Source organism: Notechis scutatus, chromosome 12 (genome assembly GCF_049901735.1).
Source record: "Notechis scutatus isolate UNSWTSFEM ecotype Mainland chromosome 12, rNotScu1.2, whole genome shotgun sequence".
NCBI classification, from domain to species: Eukaryota; Metazoa; Chordata; class Lepidosauria; order Squamata; family Elapidae; genus Notechis; species Notechis scutatus.
Window position 1 is genome coordinate 12288289 of NC_142020.1, and position 20763 is coordinate 12309051.

General features: G+C 42.0%; 1 protein-coding gene across 5 annotated transcripts; it reads left to right on the forward strand.

The window, feature by feature from the left end:
* The first annotated feature begins 2666 nt into the window (after positions 1 to 2666).
* On the forward strand, positions 2667 to 20171 carry CCP110 (centriolar coiled-coil protein 110). 5 transcript variants are annotated; one of them, XM_087942125.1, is made up of 15 exons: positions 2667 to 2783; positions 4385 to 4541; positions 5243 to 5371; positions 7524 to 9108; positions 9586 to 9713; positions 10497 to 10677; positions 11601 to 11707; positions 12285 to 12401; positions 13664 to 13765; positions 15854 to 15970; positions 16205 to 16284; positions 16684 to 16746; positions 17116 to 17175; positions 17268 to 17350; positions 19829 to 20171. In XM_087942125.1, the coding sequence occupies exons 2-15, from the start codon at positions 4401 to 4403 to the stop codon at positions 19879 to 19881; spliced, it is 2946 nt and encodes a 981-aa protein (XP_087798251.1). In that variant the 5' UTR covers positions 2667 to 2783; positions 4385 to 4400; the 3' UTR covers positions 19882 to 20171. The 5 variants fall into 5 exon arrangements, with proteins under 5 accessions (XP_087798251.1, XP_087798252.1, XP_087798248.1 ...); XM_087942126.1 differs by lacking the exon at positions 17268 to 17350 and having other exon boundaries at positions 2694 to 2783; positions 19829 to 20168; XM_087942122.1 differs by having other exon boundaries at positions 2694 to 2783; positions 16205 to 16746; positions 19829 to 20118.
* Positions 20172 to 20763: the final 592 nt, after the last annotated feature.

A 20763-nucleotide genomic window follows, 5' to 3' on the forward strand; every position in this document is an offset into this window, starting at 1 on the left:
GTTGTAATGTTTCTCTCCTTGCATTTATTTATTTATTTTAATTTTTATGGCTTTAGGACAGATGTGCTATTTTACACAAACACATTTTGTATTTGTACTACATATGGTGCCGTCTTGCTGTCATGTGTGGAGTTACTTTTAAGATAATCAGGACAGTTGGCATTTCTTCAAAATATTGGGTCTGAATAAAGGAATAAACAGATGTAGATGTGGGGTAGATATATATACAAATGTAGTTATAGGTATAGATGTAGAAATACAACAACTGAGCCCAAAATTTATGTTGCTAACTGGGAGATTTGGTAAGTAAATTTTGCCCCTATTTATGACCTTCCTTGCCACAGTTGTTAAATGAATTGGACGGACGGACAGACAGATGGACGGACAGATGGATGGACAGACATACGGACATACGGACATACATACGGACAGACAGACGGACGGGCGGATGGACAGGCGGGCGGACGGACGGACGGATGGACAGACGGACGGACGGACGGACAGACGGATGGACAGACGGACAGACGGACGGAGGGACGGACAGACAGACAGACTGACGGACAGACAGACGGACGGACAGACGGATGGACAGACGGACAGCGGAGACGGACGGAGGGGCGGACGGACGGACAGACAGACAGACAGACGGACAGATAGATGGACGGAGGGACAGACGGATGGACAGACAGACGGACGGACGGACAGACGGACGGACAGATGGACGGACAGGACGGACGCACGGACGGACAGATGGACGGATGGACGGACGAGACAGACGGACGGACGGACAGACAGATGGACAGACAGAGAGACAGACGGATGGACGGACAGATGGACGGATGGACGGACAGACAGACAGACGGACGGGACGGACAGACGGACGGATGGACGGACAAACAGACGGACGGATGGACCGACAGACCGACAGACAGACAAACTGATGAATGGACAGACAGACCTCGGTCCGTTGGTCCGTCTGTCTGTCTATCCTTCCGTCTGTCTGTCTGTCTGTCCATCTGCCTAGGCTATTGGTCTCCTGCTTGAGCAGGGTGTTGGACTAGGAGACCTCCGAGGTCCTTTCCACCTCTATTCTGATTCTGATTCTTGTAAAGAAAATCTTTTTTTCTGTTGCCAACATGCTTGTAATTCAGTTTGTTATGATCAAGTTAAATATATATATATTTGAATAGATAGATAGATAGATAGATAGATAGATAGATAGACAGACAGACAGACAGACAGATAGATAGATAGAGATGGAGGGAAGGAGAGAGCGAGGGGTGTGTGGATGGAGAGAGAGAGAGAGAGAGATTATAGAGGTCCTAATACCACTCTATAAAGCCTTAGTAAGGCCACACCTAGATTACTGCATCCAGTTTTGTTCACCACGTTATTAAAAAGATGTTGAGACTCTAGAGAAACTATAGAGAAGAGCAGCCAGGATGATTAAGGGACTGGAGACTAAAACATATGAAGAATGGTTACAGGAACTGGGCTTGGAGAGTCTAGTAAAGAGAAGGACACATGATAGCAGTCTTCCAATATTTGAGGGGCTGCCCCAGAGAGGAGGAAGGGGGTCAAGCTATTTTCCAAAGCACCAGAGGGCCAGACTAGGAATAATGGATGGAAACCGAACAAGGAGAGCTTCAACCTGGAAGTAAGGAGAAACTTTCTGACAGTGAGAACAATCAACCAATGGAACAGAAGTTGCCCTCGGAAGTAGTGGGAGCGCCATCACTTGAGACTTTCAAGAAGAAATTGGACTGCCATCTGTCAGAAATGGTGTAGGATCTCCCGCTTGGGCAGGGGGTCGGACTAGATGACCTATAAGGTCCCTTCCAACTCTGATTATCTGTTATCTGTTATATTGACTGTTTCCTTTTATCTTTTCTTTTATGTACCTTGAGAGCATTTGCACCAAGACAAATTCCTTGTGTGTCCAATCACACTTGGCCAATAAAGAATTCTATTCTATTCTATTCTATTCTATTCTATTCTATTCTATTCTATTCTATTCTATTCTATTCTATTCTATCCTATCTATCTAATCTACATCTATCTATCTATCTATCATCTATCTATCTATCTATCTATCTATCTATCTATCTATCTATCTATCTATCTATCTATCTATCTATCTATCTATCTATCTATCTATCTATCTATCTATCTATCTATCGATCGATCTATCGTATCTATCTATCTATCGATCTATCTTATCTATCTATCTATCTATCTATCTATCTATCTATCTATCTATCTATCTATCTATCTATCTATCTATCTATCTATCTATCTCTATCTATCTATCTATCATCTATCTTATCTATCTATCTATCTATCTATCTATCTATCTATCTATCTATCTATCTATCTACTATCATCATCTATCTATCTATCTATCATCCATCATCCATCCATCCATCCATCCATCCATCCATCCATCCATCCATCCATCCATCCTATTACTCTATCTCTCAATCTAATCTAATCTATCTCCAGAAGAAGACAAAGTGGTCACCCTTATATTTCCATCCAAGAATCCTGTTCCCTTGAAAGGACCCTTCCCCCTTTTAAACTACAACTCCCAGAATGCAAGAGTCGGGTTGCCTGGAGACGGCGCGGGAGGCTTGTAACGGCCGCCGCTTCGTTACGCCGGAAGGGGCGGGGCCGCGGCCGGCGTTGCCAGGCGCTGGGCAGGGCCGGGCCGGCCTCGGTGGGAAGGAGCGGCGAAGGCGCGCAGTTTGCGCTCGTTGCAAGCGGGGCGGACGAGGGGAAGCTCGGTGGGGCATCCGCGGGGGGCTGCGGCGGGCCTGCGTTGGGCGGCATTGTCGGTGGGGGTGGGTGGGTCAAGTCTGCAGAGAACAAGGGGGAGGGGGTGTCATTTAAGCTGCATATATATATAAAAGGTTAGGGCTGTCCTTAATATTGACATGTATATCGTTTTATGCTTGGGTTAATATCAATAATTTATTAAATTATTAAATTAATTCAATAATTTAATCGTTTGCTTCATGGGAGGCTGCCCTTAATATATTGAGCTGCCCACTTAAATGTCATTAAGCAGCGTTGACTTTTTACAGGCTTTGGTTCCTGTGAAGTCATCTTTAACTGTTGAGCATCCTTAACTATTAATGTGAAGTTGTCTTTAATTTTTAAGCTTTGATTCGTGTGGAAAAAAAAATGTCCTTAATGTTCAGTTTGGGGTTCATGGGAAGCTGCCCCTTCGATCATCGTGAACATGTATTTTCAGCTTTGATTTAGGTCCTTCATTTTTATTTAATAAATAATAAAAATAAAAATGAAGGACTTAAATCAAAACTGAAAATACATGTTCATGCTTTGATTAACGAGAAGTGGTGCTTTGTCTTACAGCTTCAGTTAATATGAACCTGTCATTTTAAAAGCTTTGATTGATATGCGAAGCTGTCCATTTTGAGCTGTCCTTAACGTTAAGCTAATCCTAAACGCTGTTTAAATTTTACCTTTTATTTTTTACTTAAGCTTCATTTGGCTTTCGTTGAAGTGATCTCCCTCACCCCTCAAACAGATGCTCGAAACTGGGAGGGACCCCGTTTATTCAGCATCTGCCATCTTCATCCAAGCTATTCTGGAAAAAACAACAACCCAGCCCTGATTTAAAGATGTAGTAGATGTGGATGTGTGTGTGTGGATATGTGTGTTTGTGTTTTAAGGAAGGGTTTATGCTTGGGATAAATATCTGGCTTGTCAGCCTAAGAGACCTTCATAACAACAAGAACCAAAACCTTTAATAAGAAGGATCACTGGGAAGCTTCTTGAGAGGAAGAGGTTGCACCCCATCATGGATCTTTAAAGATCGATGGGAAGAGACTAGATTCAAATTTAGGAATAAAACCAGTGGGTTTGGGACAACTGGGGATAAGACAGGTGCTAGGGGAATCTCCTAAATTTTGTACTTATTGTATAACAGGGAACAGTGCCATCAACTTGGATGACAGCACATTTATTTTTAAGTTGGCCTTTTTAGTAAGTAATCATATTAGAACCCATTTTAAAATCAGAAACATGTCCAGTCAGATCAGATTTTAACTCCATAGCTGCCTGGAAGAGTTGTGAGTTGTGTGGTTTTGCTTGGTACAAATATAATAATTGCTGTCCTTTGATTTCAGTTGCAGAGGTGTTGTTTTTCGTCTTGATTTCGATAACAATTTTTAGGTCCTGTTGCAGAGTCTCTTTAGTTGGCGGTGCAATTTTCCAGGCCAGTAATAACAACAACAGAGACAGATTAACCAGGGAATTGTAGGTAGAGTGACAGTTATTGTTGCGTATATGCCGAGTTGTTATTTGCAAAAGAAGGGGTGTGTTTTTTTTCCAACTCTTCTCTCACTGTGTCATTCTGCAGCCCAACTGCATTAACGATGGAGGAATATGAGAAATTCTGCAAGAAGCACCTGGCTAGGATACAAGGAGAGTTTATGGAGAATGGAATGTCTCCCATTGTTCAGCCTAGATATGTATCCCTTATTCGATTTAATGGGGTCCCCGTGCTTTCTCCTCTGGTAAGTTGGCTGAATCATGTCCATGGTAAAAAGTTAATGACTAAACTTGAATTATGTTGGGCACTTTGCTGTGTGTACGTTGTGAATCTTCTGCTCTGCTTTTTCTTATTTTTAGAGCAAATACTTTTCCCCCTCTTCCATTAAAATGATAAAAGAATCATTAAGGATGTCCACTGGAAAAATCTTTAATGATCCTTTTATCAGAGCTCATATGCCCTTTTCTTGCTTTTTGTGAGGGCGGGGCCCAAACTGTTTACTTTTTACTTTGTGTCTTTTCATTCCAAATTTCTCAAAATCTGAATTGCATTGAGAAAATTTGCTTCAGTGCGTGGTGTCTTCCCTTGTGCGTGTGGATCTTTTTGCTGAAGCTTTACAATCTTATTCGTTGTAACATTTCCTCCCAATGTACCGGTCAGAAGTTTCTGGGGGCACTGACTGGAAATCAGTAATTTAAAAAAAGCCTCCTTTTTTTGCGACTCTAAATCAATGAAGTTTAATAAAAGTGCAAGCTCACGATTGTCTCAAAGGTACTTTTTTTTTTTTTTCCTTTCCAAAAGGCAACTGGACTTTTTTTGATGTTTCTGAAAACATTTTGCTTCTCATCCAAGAAAGTTTCTTCAGTTATTTTGAGAATCTCCACCAATATGAGCCCAGGACTAATAATAGATGGCAATAATAATTTGTCTCCCTTGCTTTGACAGCTGACTCTGGAGAAGAAGAAAGAGCTTCAGCAGGACAGGCAGAAGGCTCTGGACCTAGAATGCTGGCGACAGAATTCCAAGCAGAGGCTTTTGCTGACCCGGGTTGAGGAAATAATGGCCAATGTGCAGGTGAGTTTGAAAGACTTATTTTTTATGATGTGGGAGCCATTTTATCTGCAACAAATTTGGAAGGGAATAGGTGTTCTTATGCTCTCTAGGAGCAAAATCTCTGTTTTACATTAAATAACATCATTAAATTGCGTTAAATAATCCTGTTGAGATTGAAGTAAGATTTCAGGATGGCAATTGGGCAAGGCGTTCTAACTAAGCTCAGTCAAGGATAGGCTGATTATACTGAATCCTGAGCATATCCCAGACTGGAAACAAGGTACTTGATTTGGATAAGTTGAAGTTCCCTCCTAGCTACAGAGTATACTTAGGTGTCTTTTCAAGCCAGCCTACTTCTTAGGGTTGTTTTTGTAGGGATTTTGTTTTATAGTGACAATGTTGGGAGAAACTCCCAGATAAAAAGCGGAATATAAATGCAAGATGGACATGAAGAATGAATGAATAAAATGACAGCTTCTGTTCAATGGATGTACTGCATCTAATGTTCCTAAGATGTAATTAAAGTTTGACATTTAAGATATAGACATTGATATATATGAATGTGTGTGTGTGTGTGTGTGTGTATATTACACACACACACACATGTATGTGTATATACATATGTGTGTGTTACTAATAAAGGAGAATTTTTGTAGTTCAAGGTTGAAATAAGGGGTCATTGGTGCTCTCTGAGCTTGCAGATGTTTTATTACCCAACTAGCTAGCATCATCAGTGCTAGTTTGTGTGTGTGTGTCTTTTCATGCGTGTATGTTTGGTCTGTGATTCATTCTTTCATATATCTTAATGTGATAAAGAATTTGGAAGCACTTAAACATCTCTAGCGGATTTATTGGAACACACCTTTAGGTAATCTCAATTTACTTCTGCTAAATGCAGAATTTGGGCACTTTTGATCTAGAAAAAATCTGGTAGTTTTTTTTTTAAGTGTTGACATTTCCTCTTTATTATATTTGCTGTAACTAACCAATGTAAATAGGCACAGGAGTCTGCCCTTCCCTTTCATAAATTTCTGTGTATTTTTCTTTCTAGAGTTGGCCCATTAGAGTGTTGACACCGTTACTATTGAATTAAAGAGATCATGGTGGTAACTGGAAGTGGTGAATGAGATTGTCCTGGTGCTTGATGGGCACAATGCAAGGGTATTTCAGCCAACAATGCAGCTTTGTTGCTTTAAAGTAGCTCATTTGTTAGCTCAGCTTGTTTATGGAGTGATAACAGGAGCCCAAACACACACTATTCAATTTCTTACTCTGTTTACTAGTGTACGCTTGGCAACCATTACCCAGCCCGGGATTCAGAAGATGTGGCAAGAGTGCACTGAGAATACAATAATAACCACTTACATTTCTTCTACACAGTGTGTATTTTTAACCATGCCCATAGACTACAGAGCAGTTGGCTTATTAACTTGATGCTCTTTCTGCTTCAAAAATAAAATAAAATTTAAAAATTGTGACAGATCAAACTGAGAGCCAGTTTGGTGTAGTGGTTAAGGTAGTGGCCTAAAAACCAAGAGATTGCGAGTTCTAGTTCTGCCTTAGGCATGAAATCTCGCTTAGCAACCTTGGGGCAGTCATTTTCTCTCAGCCCAACCCATCTCACAGGGGTTTTGTGAAGGAAATAGAAGAAGGAAAGAGCATTAGGTATGTTCACTGCCTTCAGTTACTTATAAAGTCATAAAGATGGGATAAAAATCTGATGAATAAACATTAAAACTGTAGGGATTAGGGTTAGGTTGCTACATCTGCCAAACGATCCGTTGCTTTCTATTTCAGGAACAGTTAAAATCCTGTTTGTCATCCCTTTGATTTTTTTTCCTCTTTGATCTCTCTATCAAAACTGGTTTTGATTTTTTCTTTTAGTTCTAAAAGTTATTTGCTGTGCATTACATACATTTATTAGTCCGCCCAGCTCTGTAAAAATTCTGAGCGCTGTACAATAAAAATCAATCTTAAAAAGCCATTAAAACCCCACCGGTTTGCTGGAATGGGATGGAACCAGTAAAGGCTTCAGTGGGTAAACAATTGGACCATTTCAATTACTTGGATCCTATCCAGTATGCCTTTTACGATTATTTTGGACTCCTTTTAGAACAACCTACTGATCTTTTTAACCCGCTACTTTAAATATTATTTTTTTTAAAACTGACAGATGAAAAAGATGTCCAGCCAAAGCGATTTAGATCAGTCTGAGAAAGAGAATATTCATTTGGATTTAGAATCAGAAGTGTTGAGCGGCTCTGCAACAGAACCCTGCAGCCTTTTGCTGGATTCTACTGCTTTGGGTGAACATCTAGAACCCCAAAAGGCCCCAGATGTTAAGCCAATGGAGACCCAGGGCGCAGCAATCAGGAACGCTTTTGAAGGAACGGAACAATTTATCCCTCCTAATCCCACAGAAACTTCCAGTAGTTCTTTAGAAAAGAGTGTTGGCTCAGGAGGTCCGTTTTCCAGTCTTCCAAGCCCACCTCCTTCCAAAGAGATTGCCAAGAAAGATTCCGCTGAGCCTGGCCTCGGTGCTGGGGAAGGTACCGACCCATACGTCATGAGCCTTCAGAACCTCTTAAAAAAATCCAGGGAGTACATTCAGAGAGAACAGACGCGACGGAGCCTGCGAAACAGTTCCAAGAGAAACAACCCCGGAAGCCACCCAGATAAAGAAAACAGTGCGGTGAAAATGAACGAGCTGGGGAAAGAGAGAGGAAAATTGACAGGCAGGAATACTCCAGTTGCAACCCCGGAAAAACCCGGCCTTATCAAGCCCGGTGCTCCTCAACCTTCCTTAACCGCTAAAAATCATTCCGGTGGAATGACCTCACCCAGTTTTTCTAAAGTCGATATCCCAATGAGGTCCGGAACGCCTCCCATTTTGGACTCGGATTCGGATGAAGACTTCAAAAACCCCTCTCTCTTTGGGAAGGACAGCCTGCTCCGGACCTTCACAGGGTCTTACTCAAAACTTCCCAGTCCGGAGCCAAGCCTGAGCCCCAAGATGCACCGGAGACGGCCCAGGCCCTCTTCCGTAGGGCACATCGTCATCACCAACCCCGTGAACGCCTACGAGTTGAGTCCCAAAGCCAAGGGAAGAGCTGCGGACTTGATCGCTCAGGAGACCTCCGCTCCTGTGCCAAACCTCTCTGCAGATCTCGTCCCTGCGTCTCCCCGCAAAGCTCAGGCGTTTGACAAGAGCTCTTCCAATACCTTCAACGAGCTTGTCGTGGGGAAACGCAATGAAGCGTCTCCACTTCCGGCGCATCAGCGAGAAGGCGGAAACTCCCTGGCCCATCCCACCGTAGGAGAGTTGACGTTAGAAAATGGAGCGGCGTCGAGCAGCTGCCTTGCAGATCTCAGCCCCTGGCAGCTGCAGGATGGGAGCGGTGCCCGGTTGACCCAGAACCCAGCCCAGACCGAAAGCCCATCGGACAAAGTCAAGGGCAGTGGGGCCACGGAACTCAACAAATCCTACGACGTTCAGCACCCGTCTCCCTTGCTGATGCAGATGCAGAGCCAGCCACCTCTGGATACCCTGGAAGTGACCTTCGGAAACGAGCAGCTGTTGGAAAACAGGTTGGAAAAGGTGAAATGTAGACTTGAGCTGGAGGTGGAGGCGGTGCAGAAGGAGAACGCACCGAGGGTTGTGCCCGCGGAAGAGAGACGATGGCCACACGATGATCAGAGGTATCTGGGTAGAGCTGGGCTCGAGGCCAAGAGCGAAACCCCACCACGATGCCTCAGAGGTAAGGAAATGGACCCCGTACAGGGAGTCCTTGACTTAACAACGAGTTGCTTAGCAACTGTGCAAAAAGGTGTTCCATGATGCGTCCTTGCACCATCGCAAGTATTCCTGTGATCATTCACATGATCAAAATTAGGGCGAATGGCAACCTGCATAGATAGGTAGACACCACCTGAGATTGTGAAAAATGAGATTAGAGAACCCGGCTGGCTTTCATGGATCAGGCAGGACTAGAATTCACCGTCTCCTGGTGATTGGGCCAAAGTCACTCAGCTGCCATTCATGACTAAGGCAGGACTAGAATTCACCGTCTCCTGGTGATTGGGCCAAAGTCACCTAGCTGGCTTTCATGCCTAAGGTGGGACTAGAACTCACAGTCTCCTGTTTTCCAGTTGGGACCAAACCGGCTCCCTCTGTACGTGTGTAAGACTCCAGGATTTCACAGAAACTGATTATATCTCATGTGGGTGGTTTTCAGAAGAGGAAGCATTAAGGCAGAAGATGTGGGCCCTTGCAGAGCTGAGGCAGAAGCTGGAAGAACAACATGCCCAGCAGTTGTCGTTGTTGATAGCAGGGCAAGAACAGGAACAAGAGAGGCTCCAGAAGGTGAGAAGACTCAAAATATCTATCTATCTATCTATCTATCTATCTATCTATCTATCTATCTATCTATCATCTATCTATCTGCCTGCCTGCCTGCCTGCCTGCCTGCCTGCCTATCTATCCTATCTATCTATTTATCTATCTACATTATCTATCTATCTATCTATCTATCTATCTATCTATCTATCTATCTATCTATCTATATCTGTATATCTATCTTATCTATCCCTGGAGGAAGAGACCCTGCACCTTTTCTGCTTTGCCAGAAACCTGGATGGCAGGGATTCTGATAGTAAACAAAGGCTTGGGATTGAAAAGACAAGATAAGAATCTCATCGGGAGTTTTCCCCAGCCTGGTGCTCTCTGGGATCTAACGCAGGGCAAATTTCCCAGAATTCCCAGCGGAGGAATATTGGGAAGGGGCCATTCTAACCCATCGAATGCACAAAGTTGGGCCAAAACTGCTTTGGCTGGAGGCCAGTATCTCAGTTGTGAAAAGAACACCTAATAACATATCCAGGCCAGACAATTTTAATTCTAGGGTGGATTGGATTGGCTAAGATTAAAATGAAATTATATCTTAGGGAGACATCCTTAAAATCAAATGACCAGGTTAGAATGAAAAAAAATCTGGAGAGAGTTCAGCCTCTGCTCCCCGCCCTTTAGAGTTTCCACAAGGACAGGATTTCATTAGCAAAAAACAAAATGTTGTCCTCCGACGTTTGTTGTATCCTCAGAACGCTGGCCGTAATAACCCACACTTCTGTTTTTCTTAAAATGGCCCAGGAGATCGAAGAGCAGGCGCGGAGATTAAAAGAGGAAAAAAACGCAACTGAAAGTGGGATTCCTCCCATTAATCTCGGCAGCGGCGTCGCTCTGGAGTGGAGAAAAATCACTGATACTAATCTGCTGGAATCCGTGCTGAATCGAATTGAGGCTGTCCACAGCACCAACTTGGAAAACGAGGGTAAAAGCAGAAATGGTGCATGTTGATTTGAATGTGTAAGCCCAGGGTGAATAAACCATGAAGAACAACATGTCCTTTGTATTTGATTGTTGTTTCACGTGTTTTCCTGGGTTGACTATCTCGAGTTAAGTATTAAAAGCCACTGAAACACTCCATTTCCTTCCTGTATAATTGCTGAAGGACAGAACTGAATCTTAAGGCTTACAACAAGTTGCTTAACAACCACAGGGTACCCTTTAGTGACTGTGCCGTTCCCTTGAGGACTGCTGCGTTCCCTTAACAACTGCTGCCAAAAGGTCATAAAACCAGGCATGGTCATGCAGCGGCCTGTTTAACAACGGTCACGACCTGTGGTTGCAATTGTGAGCTCAATTATGATTGTTAAGCCGAGGATAACCTGTCTTTCCATGATCCAGACAGCCGGAGTAATGATCATGAAATATTTTAGCTGGCATGAATGAGGAAGACAGGTAGCTCTCGACTTACAATAGTTCATTTAGTGACCGTTGAAAGTTACAACGGCACCAAAAAAGTGACTTACGATTGTTTTTCACAGTTACAACCTTTGTAGTGGTCATGTGATCAAAATTCAAAGTATGATTCATACTTCATGACTGTTGCAGCGTCCCGTGATCATGTGATTACTTTCTGCAAACTTCTGACAAACAGCCGGATTCACTTAACAACCAAGTTACTAACTTATCAATTGCAGTGATTTACTTAACAGTGGCAAGAAATGCCGTAAAATGGGGCAAACCTCACTCAACAAATTCTCACTTATAACAAGATAAATTTTGGGCTCAATTCTGATTGTTAATTGAGGACTACCTGTAGCATATAACCAACACAGGGTTTTTTTTTTTTTAGTTTTGATATTTGTTTGCTTAATTATGACTTCCACTGTTAAAACTTTTTATACACAGGTTTTGTGAATGCTGGATCTCCATTCTACCTCTGGGAGCAGCCAGCAAGCGGAAAATCGGTCGTGGTATCCAGGTCTATTAGCCGGAGTAAAATGAGGTGGTCACAGGTAGGGATTTAAAGACCAACATTGGCAAATAAATCCTAGAGGAATTAACATTAACATTTTATTGGCAGAAGTCGCTATTTAGTCATTGCTCTTTTATCAAGTGTGGAAATCTGGTACGCCATTTTTATTTTTTATTTTATTTTTTAAAATGTATTTTTATTGAGTTTCTTTTATTACATCATAAAATATAATTCCAATAGCATTCTTGGCATCCATACAGGTTGTTAATTTAAATATCATAATACATCATATTACATTTATCTAATAATATTAAATAATAGTTTCCACTATAATTACTATCCTTATATCTTTATATAGTTTACATATTTACATTTTACTCTCATAAGGATTATTTCTGGTACGCCATTTTTAATGTATGCTTTTTATCAGTGCTAATATTAGTGTGGGAATTCGGTATCCCATTTCCAGGAAAGGCATGTAAAAAAAAAAACCAAAGCATCCGATGGATAATTGAGACTCCGGAGTGTATTAACTCTGCTTTGTTTAGGTTCGTTAAATGCAAACTGATGCGGGAAATACTCTTGTGATTACCTGATTTTTACCTTTCCCCTTGAAGGTATACAGCCCTGCCATGAAAAGGAGATTCAACAAGATCTCTGCTCTAGCCAAGGGATTTTTAACCAGAAGACTCTTGCAGACAGAGAAGCTAAAGCATCTGAGACAAACGGTCCATGTAAGGAACCATCTGCATAGATGCTCTGGCTGTGAATGTATGTATATGAATATGTGTGTGTGTGTGTGTGTGTGTGTATGTGTGTGTGTAAAAGAGGTAACAGACATCCTGCAATCTCCAGAACTTAAAATTACATTTAATGTACTTTCTAAGCTTTCATCGGCCTCTACATATATATATATATATGTGGATCTTTGGTTATTCGGGTTTTCTCCCACGTAAAATTGGAAGTATCTAGGCGACGTTTTGATGAAGTCTCATTCATCATCTTCAGGCTTGTGTCTTCGGCTTTGTAATTACTCTGAGAAGCACAAAGCCGAAGACACAAGCCTGAAGATGATGAATGAGACTTCATCGAAACATCGCCTAGATACTTCCAATTTTACGCGGAGAAAAACCAATAACCAAAGATCCACATGCAAATCCCAGCGAGAACCTCAGAAAACATATATATATGTGTTTATATATATATAAATATATTGATATATTCAATATCAATATCAATACAATAATAAAAAGACCTTCACTACAGATCGCCCTTGACGTATGACAGATCATTTAACAAAGGTTTGGAGTTATGACAGCCTCGGAAAAGTGCTTTTATGGCCTCTCTAAAGCACTTCTGGCTGTCCTCCTCACATGACCGTATTTTGGATGCTTGGCAAACCACATTTACCATTGGTTGCAGCATCCCACAGTCATGTGATTTGAGATTTTTATCCAGTTTCTGGCACGTTTTGCCAGTTTCTTGCAAAAAAACACCCTTTGGGAGAATCAGCTGGAATTTACTATCCCATGCTATGCTTTAAAACCATAATCAATCAAAACAGTTATAAAATTGGGTCCAGTCCTGTGGGTACCTCACTGCTTAGGACCAATATTCTAATTCCAACTATATAGTCGTAAGTCAAGGACTACCTATACCATCCTCCCTGCCGCTGGCCACAGTGACCACAGAAGCTGGAATCGGAGAAAATCAATTTTTCATTTTTTCCAGTTTTGTTTCCAGATAGATGACATGAGGAGATCAACGGTGATTGTGTTTGTCCGTGAAACCAAAGTGCTTGAGGCCTACCTAACAACCTCTTCAGTGCCCTCCTCCTCCTAATGAACTTTCCCCCAAAAAATGAATTATTTGGCAGATATTATTTTGGGAGGAACCTGCTTTCTTTGAAGTAACCATTGCCTCAGTGGCTTGGCGTTGGGATTCATCGTGAGAAGAACTGTACCACAAACAGTGCATATGTGCGTTCCTTTTGTAGGATACGATGGAGTTCATCAAAAACTTCCAGTCCGAAGCTCTGTCCAAGAGGGGAAACCTCCCCACTCAAGATGCCAATCTCCAAGAAAGAGTGGTTGCTCAGGTAAGGTGTCTACTTTGAGATCCACATGAGATTGGTTCATGGCAGGGGTCTTCAAACTTGACAGCTTCAAGACTTGTGGACTTCAACTCCCAGAATTCCTCCTCCAGTCATGTCAGCTGACGAATTCTGGGAGTTGAAGTCCACAAGCCTTAAACTTGCCAAGTTTGAAGACCCTTGTTCTATTCTATTCTGCATTCTATTCTATTCTAAACTCTATTCCTTATTCCAAATTCTATTCCTATTCTATATTCTATTCCAGGGGTCTTCAAACTTGACAGTTTCAAGACTTGTGGACTTCAACTCCCAGAATTCCTCCTCCAGTCATGTCAGCTTAGGAATTCTGGGAGTTGAAGTCCACAGGTCTTAAACTTGCCACGTTTGAAGACCTTTGGTTCATGGGGACAAATATTGGTTTTCAATCAAGCTACGGAAGCCATTTTTGAGCACCTCATGGGAAACCTAATTCTGCCTGAGGCCCAAAGCTACCTGAGTGATTTTTGGCTACTTCTGCTCTCTCAGCCTTAAGGAAGAAGGCTAGGATGAAACGCTTCCCAAAAACGTAGCAAAGAAAACCACAGTGGTTTTTCCAGGTAGCTATCTGAGTTGAGGAATGATCCCCTCCCAGGTACCTACAGGTAGTCCTCGACTTACAACCACAATTCAGCCCAAAAGCCTGTCACTAAGGGAGGCATTTGCTAAGTGAGCTTTGCCCCGTTTTACGATCTTTCTTGCCACCGTTGTTAAATGAATCGCTTCAGCTGTTGGGTCACACAGTTGTGAAGTGATTCTGGCTTCCCCAATGTCTTTGCTTGTCAGAAAGTCGCAAAAGGGGATCACATGACCCCAGGACACTAGTGGAACTAGTGGCTAAGCATTTAAATTTTGATCACACGACCATGGAGATGCTGCAAGGGTTGTGTGAAAAAGTCACACGGTTTTATTTCCCCCCAGTGCCGTTGTAACTTCGAAGGGTCACTAAACAAACTGTTGTATGTCGAGGGCTACTTGTACTCTTGCACACAAAGGAAAGATTCTGTAAAACAAAAAAGGAGTCAAGATACACTGTGGGTGAGCAGCTAAACATCAGTCATTGGTAGTTTATCAAAAGATACATAAAGAGTGTTTCAAGGCTGTGTTTCAGCTTTGGAAGCCATATTGAGTCCAGATGCTCCCACGCTGCCACATTTTGAGCCTGGGAAAGTGGGAGGGGGGAATTTCTTGGAGTGTATATAGTTAAACATAATAACATTTTTTTTTCTAATTCAAGGTCATGTTATTTTGCGCATAAGTGAGGGGAAGTCTCAAGTTGGGACAGATGGTGATTGGGGCATGTGATGTGGTGATGGGTGCAGGGGGTGGATTTGTAGTTTTTTACTTATTGCAAGGAAGCCCGGAACTTTCAGATTCGGGATTCCCCAGTTGTGCCAGTTTAGTATCCAAAAATAAAAAAGAACTTTTGAAAAGATGTCTGTCTCGGAGTTATTAGTTGGAGTGGAGGTTTGCTGGCACGCTGACACTGACTTCTTTGGGGCTACTGTTAAGTCAGCCTCAATTTTTTTCTGAAATTCACAGAAAATTCATCCCTCGAGATCCAATCTGTGTGGTCTCTGTGTTTCTTGTGAATATATCTTGTCAAAACAAGATTGTAGCATTTGGATTTTAATTTATGTGTCAACTCATAAAATATTTCTCTGGTCTTTTTAGAGTTGCCAACAGAAAGCGAGGGGGGGGAGCAGTGCAGCAGTTTGCAAAACCGAAAGTGCATTCCATAAATAGTTTTTCAAAGATAGTAACTAGGTGACCGAAGTTTCTGCCGTGCAAAATTCTAACTGGAGAGCATGATTGATGACTCTTGGCTATGAATGTGTCCCATTAGAGAATATGAATTATGATACACCCAGGGGTTGGGAGGAAAACCAGGGTCAAGGGGGACAATGAATGATGTACCTCAGAGTCGGCTATACCCAGGCAGGACCTTTTAACTCCCAATAAATCCTTTTTAAGTGTTGGAAGTTTGGCTTGAGACTCATGATTTAAATGGGGTTAAATGCCGGAATCTTCACAGCATGTTTGTTTGTTTGTTTTTAGCTGCAGGCAGCCCTGTATGATATTCATGACATTTTCTTCAAAATGGAGGTGCCGGAAAGGATGAGCATCTTACGTCAAGATCGAGAAATCCGCAAAGAGAAAATGCTTCGGCAGCTGGTGCGTTGCGGCTGCCTGTCACTTACCATGCTCGTTATATGCAGTCACATCTGTCTTTTGTTTTCTTTGTGACTTTGAAAAACCTTAACACTGGTTTTAAATACAGTTTGTCACCAAGATGCAGGTTTGCAACTTGTTCTAACTGTAGTTTAGGTGAGGTTATTTTTGTTAAACATAATATCCTACAAATTGCCTTGTAATAAAACTAACATCTCTTAATTGTTGAGTGTATAGGATAAAGCCAAGTCCCCAAGAGACAAAGTGGCCCTTTCTACAGCTACACAGAAGTCGCTGGATAGGAAGAAGTATATAAAGTACGTGGCGGAAACGGTAACAAGCAGCACACAGAGATACTGTAGATACATTGGCAATATTTATATTTTGAGGTTGGGCAGTTGGTGTCAAAAAGTGGGGATCTTTGTTTTAAATCAGGAGTGTCCTGATTTAAACCTCAGGAATTTTAAATTTCTGTGGGCTTCCAACTCCCAGAATTCCCCAAGCCATGTCCGAAAATGCTCAGAATCTTGTCTTGTATGTACTTCCTGCTTGCACACGGTTTGGCAACTCCGCTTTTTTTTACAGCTTTCTACATTACAAGGGGATAGAAATAAAGCAGCTAGAACAATATGCTTGCTTACAGCGTCTTACAAACAAGAAGGCAGTCTTGTCTTCTCCCAAACCCTATTTTCACATGTTTCCTTTTCCCCCAGTAGGGCTGCTGAAGTGGGAATCCCAAATAAAAAAAAACTTGGGAAGCAAAGGATCTTCGAAAACAGGTTTGTAACATGTTAAATAGTATTGTGGTAACACCAACCCTCATCATCCAAATCCATTCTAAACAGCTGTCTGTGTAACCAACCATAATAATAATTGCTTGGAGCTGCACATAGACTACGCCAATACCTTATGACATCCTAGATTCTTGGAAAGAACTGCCCTCTGTAGCTTCAAAATATTGTGAACAGATCATAAAACTTGTATGCCCCCAGTTTTCAATAACCCCTTTGGTCTTGTTTTTTCGTCTCTTGCTTTTTTCCCCATTCCATCCTGGATTTTCTAGTCGTTTTCATTGTTCTTTTTCTACTGCCGTTCTATCAGAAAGCAGCTTCTGTTATTACAGAATCAAAATGTGATTTCTTCTGCAGAGTCCTTCAGCCCAACCAAGGTCAAAACGCTCCTATCCAAAGGCTGCTGTCCAGACAAGGGTAAGACCGAACCTCTTGTACAGGGGAGTTTGGGGAAATAACCTTTGACCTTGGATGCAGGTGACTTATTACCTCCTTTTATGTTCAATCAGAACCTCTAAGGCCTCAGTGAAAGGGGCCGAGCAAAATAGAAAGAAACTCTCAGACCACAGAGTGCCTAGCAAGGGCTTTTCAGGTGTGTACACAAAATTGGGTGCTGGGATCTCTCGCGTAAGAAGGATGTTCTTCTGTAGAAGAAGCTTAAAGCAGCAGATATTTTCTTTCCTCTCGGTGCAAACCGGCTCTGCTCTAACTGCGCTATACTAACCCTCACTGGAATTAACACAACACAGGTTGCAAAAGTTGCAACCAGTGAATTGCATGAAGAGACGACTCAGTTTCACTCCACCATTACTAATCTGAGCAACGCTTCTGAAACTGAGCCAATGGCATATTATTATTATTATTATTATTTTATTTTTAGCTGCGGTTTCATTTTGTGGATAACACCCGATGCCTGAATGTTGGGGGGTTTTTTGTGTGTGTTTTAACTAAAACTTCCTGGCTGGAACACTTAAACCTGTTTCTCACATGATTGTGCATGTTCGTGCCACATACATACATCATATGTATGTAATATGATGAGGGGAAATGGGCAGCCTTAGAAGATCTTGGATCGTGCTGTGCATGTGGACTTTTTGATGAGATACAAAGGGTTTCAGAAAGCTAACATTAATTTGGACAAAATGCAAAGGTTTTACAGGTAACCCTCGACTTATAACCATTTGTTTAGTGGCCATTCGAAGTTACAAAGGCACTGAAAAAAGTGACTTGTGACCGTTTTTCACACCCCAGGGTCGCATGATCAAAGTCAATGGGGGAAGCCAGATGAACTTAACAACTGTAGGGATTCGCTTAAGAACTGCGGCAAGAAAGTTCGTAGAATGGGGCAAAACTCAATGAACAGCGGTTGCTTAAAAAATTTGGGCTCGATTGTGGTTGTAATTCGAGGACTACCTGTATCTATTTCGTAAAATAGCTTTGTTTGCTTATTCTTCTTAGCCTGGTATTGGAAAAAAATGATAAGATATATGAGTTGGCCTCCTTAGACGATCCCTTCAACCTGCCCGTAATCCTCAGAAGAACTTGTAGATCTGGGAAATTCTTTTTAGACCAGGGGTCCCCAACCGCCGGTCCGCGGACCGGTACCGGGTCATGGAACAAGCCTTACCGGGCCGCTGGTTGCTGGGCGCCGCCATCTTTTTTGGTAAAAAAGCAATTTTTCGTCAAAAAGATGGCGGCGCTAGCGCTTGGTGAGCTTTTCCGGGTAGAATGCCATTTCTACCGAAAAAGCTCACCCAGCGCTGCGCCGCCATTTTTGACGAAAATCACTTCCGTGACGATCACCGGAAGTGATTTTTCGTCAAAAAGATGGCGGCGCCCAGCTGACGCCGAACCGGGGCAGCGCCCAGCTGACGCCGGAACCGGGCGCGGCGTCAAAGGTTGGGGATCCTGTTTTAGACCATCACGTTTATCATCTCTATATGCATTTCCCCAAGGAAGCAAATTTCATAATTAGAACCAAACTTTCTTCTTGAAAAGGTCCCCTCCCCATTGGATACTCTACGTCAGAGGTCTCCAACCGTGGCAACTTTAAGACTTGTGGACTTCAGCTCCCAGAATTCTGGGAGTTGAAGTCCACAAGTCTTAAAGTTGCCAAGGTTGAAGACCTCTGCTCTACGTGATCTCCAGGAGTAAAATCACCTTGAAAACATTCTATGAAACATCATAGAGGTTGAGGCACTTATAAGAGAGAGCCAGCCGGTTCTGGGACCCAAAATTACAAACTGCACAGTTCAGCATCTGTAGAATGGAGAAAGTTCCAGGGATATCTTGTCTGTCTGCCCAGCAAAGTCTGTCTCTTCCTGTTCCTTCTGCATGATGAGGATTCCAGGTAATTTCTGTGAATCCCAGCATTACTCACAGCAGCTCTGAAGATGCTCATCATGCCTGACTTTGCCCATTGTGTTAAGCCAAAAGGATGGTTGGTTTTGGCAGAGAGTGAACTCGCCCAAAATGGGTTGAAAAGCATGTGTGTGTGTGTGTTGTGTGTGTTGGATGAACTTGTCTAATTCTGGTTTATTTAATAAGCTATGACTTACTACAGTCTATAAATAAAATCAGTATGAATCCAAGCTGTTTAAAAACCAACCAACCTTGTAGTGATTTTTCCCATCTACCTTTTCTACAGCTTTCTTGTATCTCCAAATTGCTTATCTAGAATGGTCACATTGGTTTTTTTTTTCCTCCCAACATGAAGTGTTCCGACAAAATAAAATCTGTCAGGTATATATATCTGCTGTATAAATCCATGGGCTACAGAGAGAATTTTAACGTAGGCCTGCTAAGTTTCTTAGAAGTTTAAGAATTTAACCCCTCCCCCTCCCCAAACCTGCTTAAAGCTGCTTCTCATCACTATCATGGACAACCCTAATTTATTTGCTTCTATACACAGTTCTACATTTTATGGTCTTCCTCTTCTAAGCTGCCCTTCAGTACAAAAGTTCCATTTGCGCCTGCTTTAAAACTGCTTGCTTGGGACAAATGTTTGGCATTTTAAGCTAGTCACCTTTTAACAAACAAGACTTGGGTCATTTCTGATTTTTGCTTTCAGGAGTATCTGCCGGAAGAATCCCAAGAAAGAAGCCAAATGTTGCGACAACCTAAGAAGACAGCATTCCCTTGGCTAGAAAGTGGCTTAGCATTGTCCTTCAACGTTCTCCTTCAAAGAATGTGGGGCGTGGTCCTGTTAAAAGAGTCTCTGGAATGGGGATATGAAGGCGAAGGAAATGTGAATGTGAATATGAAGACGAGCCTTCCATTTGAGTTCTGGGTTTTTGCGCTTTGCTTATTCCCTCAAGTAGATATTTTTCAAGGGGATTCTTCCAGCAATCCTTTTAGCCTGGGCTACATTTTTTTCAATTGTGCAATAAATAACCCGGAAGTGTGTTGGCTTTAGATGTCCCTGCATTCCTGTTTCTCTCTGACATGCTTTGGGATAGTTCAAAAGCACTTCTGAAAAGGAAATTGTTGGTCTCAGCTCTCTGGATCGTTTTCAAAGATGGCCGCACTTTTGTGTTACACAAAACTTCTCTTGGCCACTTCAGTCCTCTATAATCAGGAGGGTCACGATGTTGAACATATGTTTCTTTAGGCTTTCAGCACATAATCAGAGGGTATAAATATTGTATTCACCCACTTCCTTTTTTCTGGCTATAGTCTTGTTTCTGAGCATGCTGTGAGATCTAGTTTATAAAATGCTATCAGACTTGATTTTTGTAGTAAGCAAACTAGAAATCTCTTTAACAAATGCTAACAACTATTAGGTGGGCAGGGAAGGTTATTTTGTGAAACATTTGCCTCCTTTCTCTTTTTAAATCCAAATATTTGGTGGCATTCTTTATAAACAACATTAGAATAATAAATAACCAGTGCTAATAGTAAATTGGAACATTGTGCAACTTATATTAGTCGAAGGTTACTTACTTAACTTTGGACTAATGGTAAATTGGAATAACGTTGTCCATCTTTTCTCTTTCAATGTATAAC